The sequence below is a fragment of the Ischnura elegans genome, chromosome 1 (genome assembly GCF_921293095.1).
Source record: "Ischnura elegans chromosome 1, ioIscEleg1.1, whole genome shotgun sequence".
In the NCBI taxonomy this organism is placed as follows: Eukaryota; Metazoa; Arthropoda; class Insecta; order Odonata; family Coenagrionidae; genus Ischnura; species Ischnura elegans.
The window spans coordinates 130327607-130347288 of record NC_060246.1 but is presented as its reverse complement, the minus strand read 5'-3'; the positions used below and the strand labels follow the sequence as shown (position 1 = coordinate 130347288).

Below are 19682 nucleotides of genomic sequence, written 5' to 3'. Positions count from 1 at the left end.
GCCTTTGGCTATTTATTCTTTTGTGCCTAAGATGCTGCTTTTCCAGGTCAATGAAATAGGTATTAGGTCTTTGTAGCCTTTTATGTGACCTATTTTCATCTGGCTGTGCTGGGTAGAAGAGGTTGACCAGTCACAAACCATGGCAAGAAGAGCAAGATCTGTACTCATCTTTCATTACTACCTGTTTACTATTATCCATTGAAATCTCATATTTCTCTAAAATTTAAAATGGATTCATAGCAATATTACCATAACCTATTTGAAATTAATTAAAATAATTATATTTACCAATTGAGCTAGGATCGATTCAGCTAATTCAGTCTGGGTTGGTAATAAAGTGATCCGATCAGACTTGTTTGTAGGCCACTTTGAAAACCATTCTGAAATTTCAGCTCAGATAGACAGGGACCAGTCTGAGTGGCAAATGCATCAAGCTGATCCAGCTCAGTTAAGCATTACATTTCTTCTTTGTCATCATATGGCCACTTTTTTTCTCAAAGGCACTAGTGTTTGTGCAGTATTGCATATGGCACGCAGTTTTGGCCCTAAAATGAGGCATAAATGTTCAAATTTAGCCTTCATTACACTGGACGGCAAAAAATAATTTTTCTCGAGCCCTGATACCATTCCTACTGATTCATAGGTAAAATGACCTCCTGAATCTGAATACGAAATCCGTTTTCCTCCATCACCCACCATTTTCAAGGGGAAGCCCCCCTCTAATTTTCATCACTTTTGCAATAATTTGGAGGAATGAAAAGGATTATATTAACATTTATATTTCTTATTAGGTTTTTGAGAGGTGAAAAGTTCTAAAACATGATAATTAATGTTAAGGATGTAGATTTGGGGGGATTAGTTTCCGTTACTGATTAAAAAAACAGTAAAAATTATCAACATTTTCTTTTTTCGCTATTTTTGCGCTTATTTTCTTCATATTTCAGCTCCCATTTCATCTTTCCCTGCCCGTAATATCCCAGAATAATGGAAAAATATATCAACAGCTTATATAGGCAATAATAAAAATATTTAAGAACACGGCATAGAAAAAATAATGAAAATTTGTGTCAACAGTTCAGAAGGTACCCTACCTTGCTGGCACTCTCAATACCACCCGCACCCGCGCATCAAGAAAGAGAAAAATAACTATTGTGAAGAACGATGAATAACATAAGTAATTTGATATTTGATTTCCCTTTATACACTGAGGTAGAAGTTTCTCACACAAAAACCAGCAGCAGGCCTAATATACACACCAAATTGCCCGCATTCAACTTATCTGAAATTCTCCTCTCAAATTTGGTGTTATCTTCATGGAACCATCCCTAATGTTCATCTGAAACTGCTCCAAAATATTCTATGAAAAGGTCAAGGTGTGAATGAAAGAAATGCATTTTAGTGATATGCTACACCCGATGGCCTAATACGCTGACAGAAATTCCTCAACATGGGCGAAATAATCATCACTTCTTTGTCACCAAAAAAGTTCTAACACACGTTTCAGAATCCAAGTCAAGCTCGATTTTCTTTATGATTCAGGTGTTTCATAAACGTCGAATCTTGGAATAGTTTCCTAACCTGGGGGACCACAAATTTCTTCCTTTGTTTTAAACTCACTAAGACGAGGACTTTAAGCTAAAAATTGAAATTCAGCTCCTGCCTTGCCGATTGCTTTCACAAAATATTTCTTCTGTCGTAGTTTGATGTGCAATGGTGGCAAGTGAATATTTTCTGTCGGAACCAGGGAAACATGAGAGAGATTTTTATGACCATGAGTGAAGCTTTTGCACAGAGGCCAGTTCCGTAAGATGTAATGTTTTTCTAGGGCGCGGCTGCTGTATTCACAATGGAAGCAGCAGTAATTCGTGAAGCCTGATTGCAGTCCCGTGAGTAGAGCGACGACATTCAGATCAGCGCAAACTTACCAATTATAATCACGATAATTAATATTTTCAAGGATTCAGCTGATATTTCCGTACGTATCCTTCATATCGGCAGAGTATGTAGATAGGACGGTAGGTAACTCAATGCCATTGGCCAACAGGACACCGAAAGTGTTGACCCTGGGATCGCTAGAGGTATACCGAGGGAAGATGACGACAACTCCAATATACATAGTTGATTTGAGAGGCTGATACTTTGTGGAACTCCATGATTAAGGAGAAAGAATACTTTTTAACTCCAATGACTATATAAAAGCCTCAACCTTATATTTTTCATGAAATTAGAAAGTATTAATTTTCCTTTTTTAGCTGCGAAAGCAAGAGAATTGCCGTCCATGCCGGAGCGGGAGAGGCACTGCGAGGGCCAGCGTAGTAAAGTGAATCCTCCGAGCTACTGCGAAATAATTTAATTATTGTTGCTATGCTATGCAACAAAATATTTTTATTGTTACTGCTGTTTCCTGTTGTCGTATATTTTTATCATTCAGGGGAGGATGATGTGAAATGGAAGCTGGAAGTTTTTAAAAATATGTGAAAATTTGCAAAAAAATGATAAATGATCATTTTTAATGTGTTTTTACACAATTTACGGAGACTAATTCACCTCAAAACTACCTCTTTACCATAAATATTATTTCTTTAGAATTTTGCACTCCTCAAAACCTCTAGAAAATTTTTAAATGATAAAATATCCCTTTTAATTCCTCAAAATGACCGAAAAGTCATAAAAATTTGAGGGGGGGAGCTCCCCCGAAAATGGTGGGTGATGGGGAAAAACGGAGTTCATATTCGGATTTAGGAGGTCATTTTACTGAAGAATCAGCAGGAATGTTGTCAGGGCCGATTTTCATGCCGTCCAGTGTTATTCAAAAGACTCTTAATCCTATATCCAGGGGTGGATCCAGGATTTATTTCTTTAGGGGGGGGCACAAGCAAGGCCATATCCAGGATTTTGTTCTGGGAGGGCAATAGGATACCTCGTAATACAAAACGAACGCAATGATAATGGGACCGTTAGGGCCGGATTCACCCAAAGCTACGCTATAGGCACCTCTCCATTGAGCGCACCTGATTCTGATCAGATCTATTAGTGTCGTATGTTATGTCAGGAGGTATCTTCGTTGATGGGATCATTAGAATTTGTTTACATTTTTCCTCGCCCTCTGCAGCTTCCGTGGTTGTTGACTGCCGATTGAACGGCTGGCTTGTCGTCCCTCCCCTCAACGACTGGCTATAGTCGTAATGCACACCTTCCGCTTATCTTCTTTCCGCTGAGCACCATGCTAGCCTATCGTGAACATAGCATTGTGAAGGAGGGTGAGTAGTCGTCCACCAAAAGTAACAGCTCTAGTCAAGTTGGGCAACTTACAGAGATATCTCCTTCTATGTTATTTTCGCCGTGGAGATACAAGCCTCAAACCTCGCAGATTTTTGCCTCTGTTATTTCAGTTTTGCTCTAAAAAGGGGATTCTTGGAGCCGGCTATTAGTGTCGCATGTTATGTCATGAGGTATCTTCGTTGATGGGATCATTAGAATTTGTTTACATTTTTCCTCGCCTTTTGCAGCTTCCGTGGTTGTTGACTGCCTACTGAAAGGCTTGCTTATCGTCCCTCCCCTCAACGGCTGGCTAGTTGTAATGCCCTACACCCCCTACACTTATCCCCTTTTCGCTGAGCACCCCGCCAGCCAAACAGAGCATTAGGATGGAACTGAGTAGTCGGCCGCCCATAGAGCTTAATGCCGTAAGGTCTATGCGTCCGCCAACAGAAATAGCTCAAGTTAAGTTGGGCAACTTACAGCGGTACATCCTTAAATGTTATTCTCCCCGTGGTGAGGAACACCTAAAATCTCGCGGATTTTTGCCCATGGGAGGTCAGTTTTGTTCTTAAAAGGGGATTTTCGAAGCCGGCTATTAGTTTTGTATGTTATGTTAGGTGGTATGCTCGTAAATGGTATATGTAATGACTTGACGCTATGATGGTTACCGTGCAAGTGACGCTAAAAGGTAGCGTTCCATTTATTGTTTGGCGCCAAAACAAATGACACACTAAATTATGTCTAGCAGGTTACAAACAATAACAATGACAATATATCACATCATCTCCCTCCCTCAAAAAAAAAAAAAAAAAAAAATTCGATTACAATTTTGCAACATCACAAAAAAATGAAACTCTATATTGGAGAGAGAAGAAAAACCAAAGGAGACATACTTCATGTTTACAAATTGAACATTACAAATAAGCAGAAAAAAAAAACTTCACAGATCCAAACACTCCCTTCTTTTCCTCTCTCTAAGAGGGTACCTCCTTTGAGGGACACTGTTTCCCGTCACACTCTGGTCATTCACATTCCCTCCCACTTTGGGCAGCCTCGGTCCCCAGACACAATTTTGAGACTCCCATCCCCCCACAGATTGCACCGATCCCTCTTCTGACATGCCTACCTCTTCGCTTCTGGGAGCTATTTCTGGAGCAACAGCTACATCCTCAATCTGCACACAACTTGGCCTCTCCCTCATTGTCACTCTTGTCTCCCTGCCCTGGATTTGATTAGTATGCCTGTGAATGAGATTCCCATCATCAGTCAAAATTTTGTAGTTCCTTGTACCGAGAACCTCTTTCACCACTCCCTTCACCCACTTCCCTATACCATATGGGTAAACTTTCACCATCACCTCTTGACCACTTCTAAACACTCGCTCAAAAGAACCCCCCTGAGCTCCTCCTTGAGCCCTTTGGTGGTTTGTAACAACCTCTCTCGTATTTGGCTTCACTACCGCGAGCCGAGAACGCGGGAGTCTTCCAAACATCAGTTTGCTTGGAGCTTCCCCCGTGGTAGAGTGAGGTGCCAGTCTATAGTCAAAAAGGAATCTGGGCAAGGCAACATGCAAGGGAACTCCTGAGTGCAAAAGGGTTTTCAGTTTGTTTTTGAAAATCTTTACCATATTTTCAGCAGCCCCATTGGTTGCTGGATGATATGGTGGAGAAAATATGTGTCTTATACAATTCATTTCACAGAATTTTGCAAATTCTCCACCAGTGAATTGGGGGCCATTGTCGGTAACAATCTGCTCCGGGAGTCCAAAGACAGAAAATACATTTCTTAGGTGAGAAATGATCTCCTCACCTGAACTAGTTCTTAACTCCTTTACCTCTGGCCACTTTGTGTGGCTATCAATTAAAACCATAAACATCTTTCCCACGAAGGGTCCTGCCAGATCTAAATGTAGTCTTTGCCATGGTTTCTCTGGCCAGTCCCAACTCTTTAATGGTACCCTATTTGGTGTTGGCTTATTTGATAAGCAGGACTCACAAGACTTTACCATCTTTTCAATGTCCTGATCCAACTTTGGCCACCAAACATATGACCTTGCCAATGATTTTGATTTTGCCATCCCCAAGTGCCCTGAATGCAACTCTGACAATATTTTCAGTTTTAACCCTTCTGGCACTATAACTCTATTTCCCCACATCAAACAACCTTGCTCCACTGTCAACTCATATCGCCTATCAAAATATGGCTTCAACTCCTCACCCACCTTACTTGGCCAGCCAAACAAGCAAAAATCAATTACCTTACTTACACATTTATCCACCCGAGAAGCTTTGCTTATTACCTTTGAGGTAACAGGAAGAAATTCACTTTCTCCTACCTGCAAATAGGAGATTTCCTCTGTAATATTTGACTCCTGCTCCACGGGTAACCTAGATAATCCATCTGCAACTACATTTTGCTCTGCTTTGATATACCGTATTTCATAATCATAGGCTTGCAATATTACTGCCCAGCGCTGTAACCTGTTGGCAGCCATTTGTGGTATCCCTCTATTTTCCCCAAAAATGTGGAGCAGCGGTTTATGGTCTGTTTTCAAAACAAAGTGACGACCATATAAATACTGATGGAACTTTTTCACCCCAAAAATGATGGCCAAAGCCTCTCTATCTATTTGTGAATAATTCCTTTCTGCACTACTCAGTGACCTAGATGCAAAGGCAATTGGCCTTTCCTCTCCATTGGTGTATTTATGGAGCAGCACCAAACCTACGCCAAATGGTGAAGCATCACATTCTAATATCACATCTACAGTTGGATCATAATGTGCCAATACCCTATGTGATGTGATTAACCTTTTAATTTTCATAAAGGCTGCATCACAGTCTGCTGACCAAAACCATACGACACCCTTCTTAAGAAGTTCATGCAAAGGAAACAGCACAGAAGCTAGGCCCGGTAAAAACTTGGAGTAATATTCTACAAGACCCAAGAAAGATCTTAGTTGGGGGACATCTTTCGGAGCTGGTGATTTTACAATGGCTTCCACTTTATCCTTCATTGCATGAAGCCCACTTTTATCAATCCTATGCCCCAAAAATTCCACTGACTCGCAACCAATTTTACACTTTTGCTTATTTACTCGAAATCCAAATTTTTGCAACCTTTCTAGCAATGCATACAAATTTTTACTGTGATCCTCCTCATTACAGCCTGTAACAATTACATCATCCTGAAAACAAGCCACCCCTGAAAGGCCTTGAACCACTTGATCCATTATCTTTTGAAAGATGGCTGGGGCAGATGCAACACCAAAAGGTAACCTAGCATATCTAAAAAGGCCCCTATGGGTATTAATTGTGCACATACGCTGTGAATCTTCGGCTAAAACTAGCTGTTGAAAAGCCTGGGACAAGTCAATGGTTGAAAATGCCTGACCACCTTGCAACTTAAGAAAGACCTCTTCCACTCTAGGCAGGGGGTACCTTTCAATATTCAAATTTGGGTTTAAAGTAATTTTAAAATCCCCGCAAATCCTTACCTTCCCGGTGCTTTTCATTACTGGTACAATCGGTGTTGCCCAATCGCTAAAATCTACTGGATACAAAATACCCAGCTCCAGCAATCGGTCAAGCTCCTCATTAACTTTATTTCTAAGGGCAAATGCTAAGGCTCTGGGAGCACAAAACACCGGTGTTGCATTTGCTTTTAAGTGAAGGGCGACTTCCCCCCCATTGAAGGTCCCTAACCCTTCATCCCACAGATCCTTGAAGCTTTTCATGACATCTTCCCCAAACTTGACTTTTGACGAGCATACCTTTTGCACCGGCTGAGGTAGGCCCAGTGCACTGTGCCAATCTCTACCCAATAATGGCGGCCCTCCATTCCTTACTACAAACAGTGGCAATTTAGCATGAGACCCCTGATACACTACATCAACTTCCGCAATACCCTTGGGTTCAATGAGCGTATTTGCATATGACCTTAATTTTACTCGAGTATCCTGAAGTTTTAAGTTAGAAAAATACTTATAATAACATCTTTCTGACACTGCAGAGATGGATGAGCCTGAATCCAACTCCATTTTCAGGGCTATACCATTAACTATCACTTCAGCATACCAAGGACCCACCCCTCCAATCATAGCAGTATTTATGTTGTACAATGCAAGATCAAAATCATCAGCATAGGAAGAACAGCGACCTTCGGAAAAATCCTGTTCCCCCTCGGCCAAAATTTGAAATGATACCCTTTTCGGTGCACTTACCCTTCTACTTTCCCTGCACATTGCCTTAAGGTGCCCTGTCTTTTTGCAAATGTCACATTTGTACGACCTGTACTTGCAGCTTGCAGCCCTGTGGCCCACGTAACCACAGCAGTTGCACCTGTCTACACTTGGTGGCCTTCTCTCCTGCTTCTGCCATCTACGGGAGCTTCCTCCTGGCACTCCCGTGCCTACTCGATGCACCGCCTCGGCGTCGTCGTCTTCCTCCATCTCACCTTTCACATAATGCACTTCTGCTGCGCCTCCCCCAACTTCCAAATTTCTTCCCTCTGCTGCGTTTTTACTCGTCTCCGCGTACACCAGTGCCTTTTCCCGGGATGCGGCTATCTCCACTGCTCGGGCGAAAGTTAAACTTTCGTCCTCCAAATACAATGCCTGGGCGATAGCCGAATCCCTGAGTCCCAGGACAAACTGGTCTCGCAGGGCCTCATCCAGGAATCCGCCGTACTTGCAATGACGCGACGCGCTGCGAAGGCCAGCCGCAAACTCGGGGACGCTCTCCTCCTTCCCTTGTGTCCTCTGATGGAACTTGTGCCTCTCAGCAATTGCCGATTTCTGAGGGTTGAAATGACTCCTCAGCTTACCCTTGATTTCATCAAGCGAGCACTGCGACGGCTTCTTGGGCTCGCACAAATTACGTACGACTTCGTACGCCTCCTTCCCTATCGACGATAACAGCAACGCTTTCTTCTTAGCTGCGTGCACCTCTTCCTCTCCCAAGTCCAACACAATAAAGTACTCGTCCAATCTCTCCTCATAGGACTCCCAATTGTCCACCCCCAACACAAACTTCTCCATAAAATTCGGCATCCCGCCCTCGTCGCCAATGTAATGACTTGACGCTATGATGGTTACCGTGCAAGTGACGCTAAAAGGTAGCGTTCCATTTATTGTTTGGCGCCAAAACAAATGACACACTAAATTATGTCTAGCAGGTTACAAACAATAACAATGACAATATATCACAGTATATTTAGAAATTGTTTACTTTTTTGCGTCGTCTTCTGCAGCTTTCGGGCTTGTTGACTGTCGACTTTTACGGCTGGCTTCTCGTAATGCACCCCTCACGCTCTGGAACCCTCTGTTGTGTACCACCCCAGTCAATGGTGAACACAGCATAAGTGGAGTAAGGTGAGTAGTCGTCCGCCAACAACAACAACCGAAGTCAAGCGGGGCAACATACAGGGATACCTCCTTACACGTTTTTCTCGCCGTGGAGATACAAGCCTCAAATCTTCCCGATTTTTGTCCCCAGGACCCTAAATGCGCTCTTGGACGGCATCTTCGAAGACAGGCTCTGAGAGGCTTAAAATATATTAGAAGGTATTCCCGTAAATTTATAAAATATTGCCACTGCCGCAAGGGCGGATCATGAATTTTTTCCGGGGGGTGGGGGCTAAGGGTCTGACAGGATAACAGTCCCCTCCATTTTTTTAGATTAAAAATAACATACAACAATTACTGTACGAAATATTAATATTTCGTACAGTAATTGTTTTTGTATTTGTACAACAATTGTTTATTTTAATAGCAAATTAATTTATTGATATGAAATTAAATGAATGAGGCTGCGTGATGCAAAAAACAAAACATACGTAATGATAACCATATAAAAAATCATGTGTATTTTTTAAGTGCCTGGGGGGGATCCCGTGCCCCACCGCCTAAATCTGCCAATCCACTGCCACGTGGATTTATTAAAGCAGTCTTTGATCCTCTCATTTCAAAATTGAGCATGCTGGTGCAAATTTTGGCAAAATAATTTGTTGCCGCATATTTATTTCAGTGGAGAATACATATGGGGGGCGCAGGGAGCACGTGCCCCCCCTTGCGAGGCCGCCCGCACTGCATAACATTGCAGAACCACTACTGTAACTTTTTATATCATAAGATGGCATTGTCTTGTATATGCGCATTTTCAGTTTAAATTAAACTTTCTTAAACTTTGCATGTCATTACGACAAAAGCAACGGTAGCTTTAAATATCTTTTGTGCCCTCCCCCCCATTGAGTTTTTTCTGTATCCGCTACTGATTTATTTGCCTCTAATGTAAAGCTGAAGGTTTTGAAGCTAATCTCAGAGTAAATCAATGAAGTAGGTAACAACTTTTTAATGTGTTTGTGAAGGGTGAAATATGTTTGCATTGCAACCATTTTGATGCAATTTACTTACCTACCAGCTGATTTTAAGCTGCTTAAATATCCATTGTCTGCTCTCTTCTACTTTCTGCGATGATATTTGCTTACATTTTAAATGGAGAAAATAAAGAATTTAACTAACATCTTCAGGCTTTACTTTGTAAGAATAAAAGAACAAATTTTGTAAGGTTCACTATAGTATATTTAAAATAGCAACAAGGACCACGAATACATTTGAAAAACATTCCATGCTTGATAAACCACCAAGCATAGGGTGCTTTTTTTTTTAAATATAATAGTGAACCTTACAGTATTTATTTTTATATTTTCCATAAAAAATTGATTGCCGAAAAAGAATTTTCATCAAGAAAGACAAGATCCTTCAGCTTCAAACAAAACAGCTTCCTTCAGAGAGAGGAACACAGTGTTTCAAGCCTTTAAAAAAAACCTACTGGGCACATTACGATTAAGTGTTTTAGAGCCTTAGGGAGGTTTTGAGCTGGCTGCGACTATATATAGACTCCCAAATGGCCAAATGTTAAAACGCTCATGTTTCACTGAGATTCAAAAACGTTTTGAATGTCTAGAGGATTAGGTTCCCATTCCATAGAAAACATCATTGCTAGGAATGAGTTTTACTTACAACAAGTTCAAATGGCATTAGTACCGTCACGTCGGCTACTCAGCAATTGCAGCCAAATTCAAATCGCTACGAAGACCCACCAAGGCCGTAGGAGAGTAGACAGTAGGGTTACCTTAGATAGATGACTACAAATTAAAGCAAATGTAAAAAGGCAACAATAATATATATTAGGAATTAGTACAGTTTTTATTAGAATAACATAAATTAGCAAGCAAGTCAGTGCAGTAAAATATTTCTTGAATGAAGTTCTTCCTGAACTCCTGCTTGAAAAATAAAAGAAAGATACACAAAATTAGTCAACTTCATTTAAGTTCTTTCAGACATTAAAGGAGAAGAACACCTTATGAAAATACAAGAAAATTATACGAAATAGTAGGACCTAATGTGTTTCAAACACCATGAGCCATGACTAAAATAGCTATAAAGGAGTGTTACAATGTCAAAATTAATTTTTCATGAGAATATCAACAAAAAATAAGTTAGATAAGACAGAAAAATGAATGTATAGATAATTTCATAATTCAAAACTTGTATAAGAGAGAAGACATAGAAACACAGCTTAGGAATTTCTTACAAGATAAATTCCCTGAAGCAGTTGCAATAAGTATTGCAATGCCAGGTCAAAATCAAAGAAAGATTCTCATGCCATTAGCAGAAAAATGTATAAAGTGAATTTCACTATCAGAGCACAATATGGGATAGAGTAATGAAAAAAGAAAAGAATTAATTAAAAATGTTTTGACTATATCATGTTTTCTGCCGACTACACTAATTTCCATTTAATTTTATATTCATTTCACTGTCATCCAAACTAGTCCCCTATTCCACAGCATTTGTTTCTTTAGTTGAGAAGATGACCTACTACTCCCCCCTGGTGATGAACCCATGCTTCTCTATCCCCTTCCCCCTTATCAATCATCCTTCCTTGAATCATCAGATGTGTCTGCATGTGGGTCTCACAACTTGCAGTGTACTGGAGAAGGCATAGGGGGGTTTGATATAATCAAACTTGAGTGAGTAAATAGTTAAAAAAGTTAAAGGGATCAAATAAATTAATAAATACATCACTTGTATCAGATTAATACTGGTACCTGCTGTTGATATCTTCATTGAGAATAATGCACAAAGAAAAAATACATAGAGCTTGTACCCAGGGGCACCGACTCCATGGGGCCTGAGGGGGCCCGAGCCCCCTCAAGAATTGGTTATGGGTGTGACGAAAATATGTGCCAGGCTTCTTGATTTTCCCCGGAGTGTCCAGATATCAGGATTCGAGTTATCAGGGTTCTAATGCTGATCATATGACTCTTCTAAAATACTCAAAAAACTAAAAACTCACTACATACTTATAAAATTTCCTGGAGCAAGATCCCCAGTTTGGGCCCCCCCAATATTTTTTGTGAGTTGGCACCCCTGCTTGTACCCCATTCTTTCAAACCACAAATTCACCTCCCAGATTTTCCCTATTACTCCACGGATCACCTATAAAAGACCACCAAATCTTGGCACCATTTTCAAAGCCACCTGCCCACTTCAAAAATCCCAGCCTGTCACCACCACCCCTCCCGCACCGTGCGACCATCCCAGAAGATTTCACCCCCAGCCTCTTTTCTCCCCAAACTTAAATGCCTCCCGCTATTTCCCTACACTGCCTGTAGCTCCACCAACATTATATACATTCTTCATTGTAATTTCTGCCCTGCTGTCTATGTAGGCTAATGCACCATCCCCCTTAAACTCAGAATAAATATTCATCGTGTCTCCTGCAGTCCGTCATCCAACGACGCATCACTCCCAGCACACAGTCTTTGTCCATGGACTCGCTTTTTAGTAATTGTTTCAAGGTTTCAGTTATTAAATCCCTCCCTCCCACTGACCACCCTCAACCTCCACACCTTCAAATTAGCGTGCATTTGGTGCCCACAGGCATGTAATGTACCAGGCTTAAATGTCACCTGCTAACCCCCTTCCCACTCCCCCATTAACCCCATCCTCTCTCCCTTTCCCTCATCCAACATTTTCCTTGCTCCTGCTTTCGATATACCCTACAAGTTTTTCCTTTGACATTGAGAATGAAGCTATTGGCTTCGAAAGGTTCAGAAAAAATTTCCTGTGTGTTTCTTTTTATGTGTAATCTAGTTATTTAATTATTTATCTAACGAGGGGAGTGTCTGAAAACCGGGTCTCAGATTTCAATTAAACTTTATCGTGTTGTAGTCCATAGGGAGCTGTCCATGGATCACCCCCCATATGGAGTTATGTAACCAATAGTTTCAACAAAAAATGCAGTTAAACATGTAAAGGTCTAATATATTCCCTTAGAAGTGAGACCTAAATAAGAGTGAGCTGCAGCCTGGTGGTTATGGTGTTTGACTCTTATCTGTAAGTCTTAGGCTTGATTCTCAGATGCGGAAATAATTAATTTAAACAAAGAAGACCATTATTTTTTGGGGCAAAGCTGTCCCAGTTTCTTAGCCGGATGTGTCAGTGACAAGGCTGGACTTTGCGGCCCACTTAGCGGCTCCCATCTCCCCTTCTGGAGTTTTTTATCCATTTTCTCCATCGGAAAGCTTGGTCCACCTCATCTCTTTGTCTGCCATGAGTCTCCATAAACTCATATGGATGTTTTTTTTAGACTAATCTGAGGTTAACACTTCAGCTTATATGCTAGTAATACATTTTTACATACTTTTTGAGCCAAAGGAAAAATTCTCCCACTGGTGTTGAATAATCCTTACGATGATGCCGACAGTCACGCCCGTTGAAGTCTCCAGAGAATTTTTCGGTTTTAACTATATTTTTGCATTGTGATCAACAAATTTTCAGAAGTAATGAAAGATGGGAGTAATGAAAAGCACTCCAAATTAAATTTTAAATTCTTACCCTATATAGGATAAGTAAAAGGCATCTCCTCGAAAACTGAGAGGCAGTCTTCCGATGCTTTGCTCACCGCTTGATCTAGTAATTTAAGAAAAATAAATTGTGCCTTAAATCAGAAGTTACTGGTTCACTCTAGCAGTAAACGCTACTAGAGCTAACAAATTTCCTTTAGTTACTTTACACATGCCTCTTACTCTGTCTCCAGAGTGGGTTGTATGTACTACCATTTTCTGCTTCTGTGATTGCTCTGCATACTTACAACCCTAGGGCCTCATAGGACATTGGTGATAAGGCATATAGTCTATAGTTTAATTATCACTCCCATATGGGTATCTGAAGTATAAAGGAGCTTGCAGAGAGCTGCACAGCAACTGCATCATCCCTCATTTTAACGATATATGTATCTCCTACTACTCCCCCATTAATTAGTTGTAAATGGGAAGTGCATCATTTTTACTATACAAAAGACATTTATAAGAAGCCACATAACAATTATGCAGATTAGGTCAAAGGAAGTCTAGAAGTGGCTATGATAGCTTGCTGGGGAGTGAGTGCCTAAGCACAGGAGAAGGTTAATCTTTGCCGACAATCTCTCCCATTATCTTGACCATTATTGACCATATTATTAACAGCCATATCATTGATGAATTTGAAGCATTGCAATGCTAATTTTGGGTAAAAAAATGCCATTATAAGTATCCCTCATCACCTTTAGCATGGAGTTACAAAATTTAACATAATATGTATTAGGTAAAAAGAATGTATTATTCTGTAGATGAATTCTTAAACAAATTTTGATGTATCCTGCATCATTGTATATTTGTATTTATTGTATATATATTTTTTTATCTTGACGTGTCCTATATCCAGTGCACCCCTTGTACTTCTAGATCTCTGGACAAATAAACATTATTATTATTATTATTATGTACTTCTTTTACTACTTTCTGTAATAGTCCTTTTCATCTTACCTTGGACATCATCGTTAAAGTCAAATTGAGAAGTTGTCTCTTTGTGTAGACTACAGATCCCCACATTCCAGCTGAAAATTTAAATCCAGAGTAATTAGGTTAAGAAGAATTATGATGCTGGTTAGGAATATCCGCAAAACTGTCATCACCAACAAATCCCACGCAGTGAAACCCGGAAGCCATGGAGACAAAGAAAGCTAAAATTTTCTGATTGTACGCAATCTAAACAAGTATGTACATGCATGCAGGCAGGGGCGGTCTGGCCAGGTCTGCAATGGCCATGGGCCTCGAACTTAGTTTGGCCCACACAATGCCAGCACCTATTGTGAAGCATATGTTAAAGGTGTAATAAAAAAGAATCAGATTGCTTGAACCAAATTATTTTTGCAATTGCAAAATTCTAAGTCTTCATTAGTTGCTTTATTTACAACATGCTCGGAGTAAAAAGATCATTAAAAAATAAAATAAAATTGTAAAAAGATAAAAGAGAACCTGATGCTTTTTTAGTGGTGTAATTTAAAAGTTATTTTAGTTTTTTTTTAATACTTCAGCACAAACAAATTTATTGACCAGCCCACATCATGCACAGAGACAACCAATTCTCCTCGCAAGGCGACCTTCTACACGATGAACAACCAACCTGTGTTACTCTAATTTTCTTTCGGTTGCATTGTAAGCACCTCTGCCCTTGGTTGATGGAAATTTTCTCCAGATTGTCTATTTCTTGGTTGTCTGTATTCAGGATTCTCCTGATGACTATCAGTTTCCAAAGGAATAGTCCTATCAATCTCTGGTGGGGTATCAGGAAGGTAAGATGAGTAGCAACTTCTCTCAAAATGCTGATCACAGCAGTGGATTCCCGCACGTCGCAGACTTTGAGTTTCCACATTTCATTTATTCAGTAATCTACATCATGCAAAAATGAAACTGAATCACATCACACAGACGGATGCGATTTTATAATGACTAGGATTGAGAATTTTTTTCACTAGAATATTAAAAATAAACCTTTATTTTGTCGATTGACACCACAAACATGACATTGTATCAAAAAAAATCTGACTTGAGCAATGGTTGCGGCCACACTAGGCTAATTATTCACCCCATGCCGATAAATGGAACACTCTAAGTGTCCCCACGCATTATTACATGTTCTAATGTAATTGGATCACGAGTCACACTTGTTGAATACAGACAGATGTAGTTACTTTAATCAATTTCAAAAATTTTAGATCTCTAATTTCACAAATTTTCTGAGCCAGTGGTAACAAGCTACCCTCAATGGCCACTAAGGGCTAAATTTCATAAGTCCTGAAATTCTCACTTTTTCTTATGAAATTGCTATTCTTTATTAACTGTTCCTAATTTTTAAGAGCTAGAATACAGTCAAAATCTATTTCCGGGCATGCAATTTTCTAAAGCTGAGTCCCAATTCACCAGTTGGCTACCCCAATCTCAGGATTTGGGCAGGACGCCATCTTGGAAGGATGTCCCAAATCGTTAGGCAGCATGAGGGAGGGAATTTGAGCAGCCCACTTGGCTGCCAGATTTGGGCATCAGCGAGTGAATCCATCTCCCTTGTTTCAAAGCGTGGAACTCTTTTCATATCACTCTTCTTCTCTTTTGGGCTTTGCAAATACTCTGTTCTGCCAATCATCCCTCGTAGAAAAAACATGCCCGTTCAGAAATACGCCACGGAAAAATGCTAGTTCCCAAGGCTGATTAGGGAAGATACTAAAATTGTAAAGAATCATACCAACTTCAATGGAGAAAAAGGGTTCAATCTGCTTCAAGAAAAGAAATGAGCCCTAAAACTGATGACCAATATGAAATCAGGGAGGGAAAACATCACACATCAGCTCTGATATATATATGTAAAGGCCAAAATGAAATGCCCATCGAGACAACCAGACTCTAGTGTCAACGATACAGGGGGGAAAAAACTGTTGTCACTCAACTATGCACCATGTTGCCTAGAAGTAGAACCCAGACATCAGATGCCATGGATACCTGCAGTACAATCTGATGATTTGTCTATGAAATACATACATCAATTTTCTGAACATAAATAAATTAGGATCAGATGAATAAAATTTATGAAAATTCTTAATTGAAGTTAGACATAATAGACTAGATTATAAAAATGACAGCTTTATTAACCATTTAGGATAAATAAAATACACAGCCCTTTTCTTTCTTTGAATTTTCCAAATTATTTTTTAGCAAAATTCATGCCACCATTTACCTAATGGTGTCACACATGAAGTACACAAATGCAAAAACTATAATAAAAAGAGAAATACATTTAGCAACACGTGATGTAAATCATATCTTCTCACAAGTTCTTCAAAAGGCATAAGAAGTTCATGCTTGGCTAAATGTGAGACAACTGCAATAATTCTGTATGTAATGGAAGGAGAGGAGTGTAAATGAAATAGTTATCAGATCAAATAACATTTCAGTCAGCTACCCCGTCATGAAATATAGCAAATAAGTTGTAAAATTCTATAAAAGCAATTAATAATAAGGCACGCATCTTAGAAATGGCCTAAAAGTAGATGATTTGATGTAGTTTTTTCATATTAATCACTTACTGCTCCCAGTGTATTTTTTAAACATAAACTCTAAGTAATTTCATTACTTTATAACACAAAAATCCCTGGCCTTTCTTCAAGTCCACAATGAATGAAGTTTCATATTAATGTCATAGTTAATTTACATCTAACAGTAATGTCATCAAGTCATTTAAAAAAATCAATGTTCAATGATTATTTCAATGATGAATTTCAGAGTCATACGTCATTTGCTTTCTGACATGAATGCACATCTTTCTAAATGCTTACACACTAAATTCAATACACATGGTATTGATAGAAGATATGACAAACTACTTGAGAATATTATTATAAATGCTAATTTTCAATTACTTAGATCACAAAAATATCACACCCACCTTTCCATGAATGTTGATACTTTACAATATGTACATGACCATGTAAGAGCTATGAAAGACATTACTGGACTTGAAAATTTGTAATACACAGGAGAAGTTCTTATTAACAATTGTACTATATGTTTTACAAAATTATCTATGGATGAAAACAAATGATCCTCGCTCACAAGAAAGAAAATCCTTCCAATAAACACAGAGTAAAAATATATGCCACCAAAACCAATGGTGACAATATATTTAGCCAAGTAAATGGAACAATTCATCATATGAGATTCATACAAAAAGAGGTTATCTTAAAAATAACATGTGATCATAAACAGAGAAAATTGCAAGAATTCTTAATAGCATCTGGTCCATGAAAATTTTGGCTGATTCTTTGAAATAAAGCTTACAAATTTATTTACAAAAACTCATTCATAGTCAATCAAATAAGTGTATAAAAACATAATATTATAAATTTTCATGAAGATGAGGTTTGGTTGCAAATAAACATTAATGATTGGTACTTTTTGCTGATTCTTATCACTGTTGAGGAAGATAAAAATGGTGTTTCTTTGATGAGTTTACTATCTAGTTGCTTAGAAAATATCACTACTCTGTTTTGCATCAATGTTTAAAACACCAATATAATACTTTCTAAAGTATTAGTCTTTGCAAAGAACACTTCCACATCAATTAAATGTGTAAACACCATAAAGTACATCTTTCTAGTAAAATAATCAACACACTTTTGTATCAGAAAAAGTCATGGCATAAAAGCAGCCAGTTTCATATATTGAATTAAAAAAAATATAGTGCAGTCAAATTCAGAAACACCTAAGTCTTCAGAGCAGATGAGTGGCACAAATTGGAAGCAATGCATAGAACATATCTTGAGTAGTTTTGTTTAGCCCATTCCGACTGTTCCAGCAAGAGCAAATACTTGCTTATTTTGATGATCTAAAATGACCACACTGATTTTGAACTATATTAGTCTTGCTACCACAGCACCTTATCAAGTCACAGGTGCTCCATCAATCATTACTGTTTGCACCCATAAATTTCACTAGGGTATTGCATAGCAAACCCATTATATTTTGTCCCTTTCTCATTTCGAAGGTCTCACTAGATCTGGGCAAGTGGCCGGGTAGAACCTATAGAAGAGTGTTACGTGGTGGAAAAGATCATTCCCTATTGTCTTATTGTAGTTAATTGTCTTGAGTAATGGATCAGCAAGGAGGATTAAAAAAAAAAGCACTTGAGTCCTGCTTTTAGGCTCATGGCTTCTTCACACGCCCCCTTTGTCTTCTCCATGATGAGACGGGCACCACTGCCATGGCCCCCATGCTGCCCACCCCACCTGCGACTCCCACTCCACGATACAACTTAGTCTCCAGGGAGTCCAATTTGTGATAAGTGAAAACCATAGGGTTGGATGGTCCCAGGCCGTGGTTGCCCTGTACTCCGGATGCACGGCCACCGTTTTCCATACTGCCTCGAGTGCTCATTCCGTGGCGCATCACTTCGTGCCTCTGTGGAACCATGCACGAAAAGAGAGAGGGAATATTTAAAAATCACAACTGCACAATGCTTCTACATTCATTCTAAGTTTTGTAAAATATAACTTTTTCTTATTTCAACTAGCACCAATACCTTATTTCTCATTATTTATGCAAGGACTCAACATTTTTACATGAGTTCATCATTGCCTATCAAGGCAACTCGTAAATAAAATTCACATGCATTTAAAGTCAGCAAAATCAAAACATTACAAACCTAAAAATATGATACTTCTCTATGTAATTTTCAAATGCAAATTTTGATTGAGTTACTGGTAAGCATAGATGTTAATTCCATGCATTACTATATAAATAATAATTCATGGTTAAGAATTACTGAGCAGCCATCATTGAAATGGTACTTGAGACAGTGAAGTATATTTTACAAAAGCTTTCTCACTGACACAATATATTATGCGAATACTAGTAGGTACTAACAAACATGCTAGGCAGGATACAAATTTAGCTATCTAATACAACTTAAGCAGACAATGGCTAGACTACTCATACTCTAAATACGAAGGACATAAAAATACCTAACAAAACTATAATCATAATGCTTCCACAGAGTATTACAAAAACAGAAATAATACACAAAAGCTGAATGCACATCTTTGCCTATAAGAGATAACATGATTATGAAAGGTAACAATCAGATCAAGAAACAGGATAGAAAACATGCTACATTTCTAGAATAACCTTTAAGCTTACATCAAAGGTGTCATATAAATTATCTAATGCATCCAATACTCCTACTTATTAACCCTTTACGGCATACAGAAAGCAATTTCTGCTGCAATGATCCCCAGAAACAAAGCTTAGCCAACAGATATTATTATCAATTAAGCCCTCACATATATAATAGGTGAAACTATAAATTGAGATGGGATATTCAAACCTACAAGGGTAGCAGCTGGGGAAACCAATTTACATAAGCCTTATAATTAATTTTAATGCATTTAACATTAAAAATTTCGATTCATACCTACAAAAATGTTTTCATGCTTTTCTCACCTACATAATAATACATATAGGTATTTTAAATAGAGTATACTTCT

At 38.9% G+C, this 19682-nt stretch overlaps 2 protein-coding genes across 7 annotated transcripts in view; both read right to left on the bottom strand.

Moving 5' to 3' along the window:
- Positions 1 to 4067: 4067 nt before the first annotated feature.
- On the bottom strand, positions 4068 to 8462 carry LOC124169707. Its single transcript, XM_046548396.1, has 2 exons — positions 7484 to 8462; positions 4068 to 4502 (listed from the first exon to the last, which is right to left on the bottom strand). The coding sequence occupies exons 1-2, from the start codon at positions 8309 to 8311 to the stop codon at positions 4494 to 4496; spliced, it is 837 nt and encodes a 278-aa protein (XP_046404352.1). The 5' UTR covers positions 8312 to 8462; the 3' UTR covers positions 4068 to 4493.
- A 7802-nt stretch (positions 8463 to 16264) lies between these two features.
- Positions 16265 to 19682, bottom strand: part of LOC124169661 (prominin-like protein) — a 164293-nt gene continuing 160875 nt past the window's right edge. For 5 of the 6 annotated variants that reach the window (XM_046548316.1, XM_046548330.1, XM_046548340.1 and 2 more), the window contains one exon: positions 16265 to 18597. In XM_046548316.1, coding sequence (XP_046404272.1) covers positions 18343 to 18597 — 255 coding nt within the window. In that variant the 3' untranslated portion in view covers positions 16265 to 18342. The remainder of the gene's footprint in view (positions 18598 to 19682) is intronic. The other variant, XM_046548348.1, reaches the window with a different exon arrangement.

What these genes read in the sequence shown, in the direction of transcription:
- LOC124169707 (XM_046548396.1), bottom strand. Translation starts at nt 8,311, where the DNA reads ATGCCGAATTTTATGGAGAAGTTTGTGTTGGGGGTGGACAATTGGGAG.